Source organism: Condylura cristata, unplaced genomic scaffold, assembly GCF_000260355.1.
Source record: "Condylura cristata isolate star-nosed mole 26May11 unplaced genomic scaffold, ConCri1.0 scaffold00012, whole genome shotgun sequence".
NCBI lineage: Eukaryota > Metazoa > Chordata > Mammalia > Eulipotyphla > Talpidae > Condylura > Condylura cristata.
In genome coordinates, this window is record NW_004567113.1 from 9771417 (window position 1) to 9775095 (window position 3679).

At 38.2% G+C, this 3679-nt stretch overlaps 1 protein-coding gene across 3 annotated transcripts in view; it reads right to left on the reverse strand.

The window, feature by feature from the left end:
- AFF1 (AF4/FMR2 family, member 1) overlaps positions 1 to 3679 on the reverse strand; it is a 183608-nt gene that overhangs the window by 23756 nt on the left and 156173 nt on the right. For all 3 annotated transcript variants that reach the window (XM_012724178.1, XM_012724177.1, XM_012724179.1), the window contains one exon: positions 2161 to 2317. In XM_012724178.1, the coding sequence (XP_012579632.1) occupies positions 2161 to 2317 (157 nt within the window). The remainder of the gene's footprint in view (positions 1 to 2160; positions 2318 to 3679) is intronic.

A 3679-nucleotide genomic window follows, 5' to 3' on the forward strand; every position in this document is an offset into this window, starting at 1 on the left:
AATAGAATCCTATTTTCTGAGGCTTATGCAATTAAAACACGACGTATGTGATACATTTTGAAAAGCTGAGGTTTACATTTAATTCACGCTATGATGCAGACACTGAAATGGGCTCTGTAGTGCCTATATACCAGGTTCACCATGAGCCCACTGGCATGTCTGCAGCAATTCATCAAATGAATTAAAAATGGGATCATAAAATAGAAGTGCATTAAAAATAGAAGAAAAAAAAGGTAAAGATAAAAGTAGTAACTGTACTTGTAATAGAATATGTATTACTTTCAATGAATGAAGGAGATTTTTACAATAATGTACATTATTTATTTTGAAACAAAAGAGCAATAGTTAAATGCTTTGTGGGAAATTAAATGTTGAAAACCTAGACAAAGACAAATGTTTCTGGAAAGTTGAGCTTCAGTGAATGACAGACAAACCAGCCCCACATGTAGATTTGTACATTGAAAAAAATACAAGAATAGGAGACATTTTAGCAAGGCAATTAACAAAAATAAAGTAGGGTAGAAGCATTTATTTTTCACCTAATAGTCCTAAACCAATTTAGTAATCTCTTGAGGAACACATACCACTGTTTCATTAATAAAAACACTAGACCATCAAGTTTCAGTCAATCCTGTGCCATTTTCTTCTATTTGAATTGGACTTTGTTATTTAATGAATCCTCTTCCTTGTATGAGTAACCTATCAAGCATGCAGATTTTTCATATTGAGTCATAAAGATCATATAAACACTAGCAGTGAACAAATACAATTTGTCCACAGAGCATATTCAATATCCTTTTCTCTGAGGCATAGAAAAAAAAAATCATTTTTACAGCAATAACTATTACACAAGAAAGGGGAGAGTCCTCAGATACAGAGTGGTTTCTAAAATCTGAAAGGCACTGTAAGTGTAGTTAATGCCGATTTGTGTCTGTTCACTTCAAAAAAAACTTAGTGAGCACTTAGGCTTGCCAGACATAAATTCCTATCTACCAAAAAATGACAATCTTTTTGTCTGCCCCTCTTTCTCTCAGTCATGGCTCTTATATTTCATTCCATGTTCTCCAGAGGATTTTGGTTACTACCTGTTAGGAAACAGTCTTACTTTCTAAATATCAGAGACAAATATGAAAAATTTGAACTCTTCTTACTCAGGAAGTCTCTTTTTTCTGACATCCCTAATAGAAACATGCAGAATAATTTCCTCTATGCAAGTTGGTCTTATTTACCAGTAATGCCTTCCCTTTTCACTAAGTAGCCATCCCTATCATAATTTTTTTTTTAAGAGTACAGGGTTCTTTTATCCAAGAAAAAAAAAAAAAGATTTCATTCATTTATGCATACAAGAACTGGGGTGCAGGTCAGAGGAATGGGGGGAGATGTGGAAGGGAGTGGAGGATTCACCAGAGACAAAGAACAGGTGGATAAATAAACACAGTCTTGTGGGGAGCAGCTGGCAAGACAAGAGAGGTCTGTTACCCCATGTGGGTCAGCTCCTATAGCTTCATAGTGCTGAGACTCAACCCCTTGTACTAACAGGGAAGCCTCCCCTACCATAATTTTTATTTGTTACTCCAAGTTTTAATGATACTTGGCAACCCTGTCAGTAGTTACTATAATTTTTGCTTAGTATCCAGTAAATGCCATAAATTCTTCAGACAAATTTACTGCTTGGGCTCTGCAGTCTCATCTGCTTATCTTTACATTTCCCAAGGATGAGTGGGATGCAAACACAATTATTTGTGGTGTATATAAAGCAGCGGGAGCAAAAAACACAGACCTGGCAAAAATCACTTTGCCATCAATTTAATGATGGCTTTTAGTGGCTCAAAAATAGAACCTTTGATGATTTCTTTCTAGTTCACATTCCTGCCCTTTGCTATATCAGACCGTCTCCTTTATATTTCCTTAAATCATGCACTCCTGAAATTTCAAAAAGAATGCATCTTAATGTTAAAAGAGCAACCTATCAGAATACATTTTCTCTTTCTCGTGAAGGGACAAAGCTACAGGCAAACAGGACTCAGAGTCTGACACAGTGCAGGTGCAGGGTGTGGGCCCGCAGACTGCTCTTCTCCCCTGGTGAGGGCCAGCCAGAGAGGGACTCCAACTCCAGTCAGAACACTGCAGTTTAGAAGGCCTCTGCAGGGGACACAGTACCTCAGGTGCCGGAGTTTCTAGGGGCTCGTTCTCTTCACTGTCACTTGAACTGCTCTCACTCTCTGAGTCCGAGGAGCTGTCGGAGTCGCTGGTGGTCTCAGATTCGGCGCTGCTGGAATTCGTGGAGGCCACTGCTGCTGGCAGCGACTGAGGAGCACTGCAAAGCAACCGACAGTCAGGGCACCAGGTAGGAAGCAGTCTCTGTCGTTACTCATTTCGCTCTATCCACTTTCTGCTACTCAAAAGGAGGGGGCCTCAACATGACCTAATAATAAGTGACCAACTAAGAGACTGATTCACTGTGGCTCAAAGAGCAGTGATTCAAACAGTTCTCTCCATAGATAACTGCTTTAGAGAGGAGTCTGTGAAATTCTGTTCTTGAATTGTATCAGGGCTTGGTAAACAATGGGCTGGCTGCCTCTCTGTCTAAATAAAGTTTTATCAGAACATACCCACACCCATTATTTCATGTATTGACTAAGCTTTTTATCGCACAAACACCGAGTGGAGTAGTCACAACAGAGACAATATGGCCCACAAAGTCTAAAATATTTCCTGCATGACCCTACTATGTTAAACCAAAAGGCTTTATATGAAACCAAAACCAAACAAAGTTCATTTATAAAAGAGCAACCAATACAAAAATCTCCTTTGAGTCTCCTATTAGAACTAACTATATGGAAGTCAAGTACTACTGATTATTAATTAATGGTGCTCCTTTGAAAAGTGGCCTCAGAGGTAGTTCAGTCACTTTGGAGGGCAGAATTCTAAAATGGTTCATATTCTTTCTGAATGGCTTAGGAAGCAGCCCCAAATACCAGAGGAAGTACGGACTGACCACTGCAAGTTTCCGAACCAGGCACAGACTCAGGTTAGTAAGAACACACACTGACTGCACTGCTGGACGCAGAGAATCTCAAAGCACATCTGCAAACATTGCCCTACTGGCATTAGCCAAAGCAGATAACCTTAATCTGCATGTTTCTAAGTGAACCTAAAATAGTTTCTAAATATATTTGTTAATATAAACAAATATATAGAATAACAAAAATATTACTAACCTTACTCTTTAGTAGCATTAAATTAAAATGAACATACATTTAAAATAAGCAGGTGATACTATGACATAATTTCATCCTACAAAGGGCTGTACAAACATTTGATCATTCTCATGCTCCTAAGCTGAAGCAACTGAAGTCAGTAATGATCAGAATAACCTTAGTAATCAGGACATTTAATGTTTTTGTTGCCTCTGATTTATCCCTACTATGCTTTGCTTTTCATCCCCCTCCACTGTTATTTTCTCCACCGTGTTAGGCTACTTTTTATGAGTCCTTATAAACTACCAGAAATTACTTAACAAAATGAGATGCAAACATTCATTGCCTGCATGAGGTAGGATTTTTACTGCTCAGCTTCTCTAGGAAATGGAGGGTGTCTCATGGGAGTAAAACTGCTACAGCTATTTTTAACTTTTTGTTCATGAAGGAACAAACTATTGTCATATTAAATCACCATA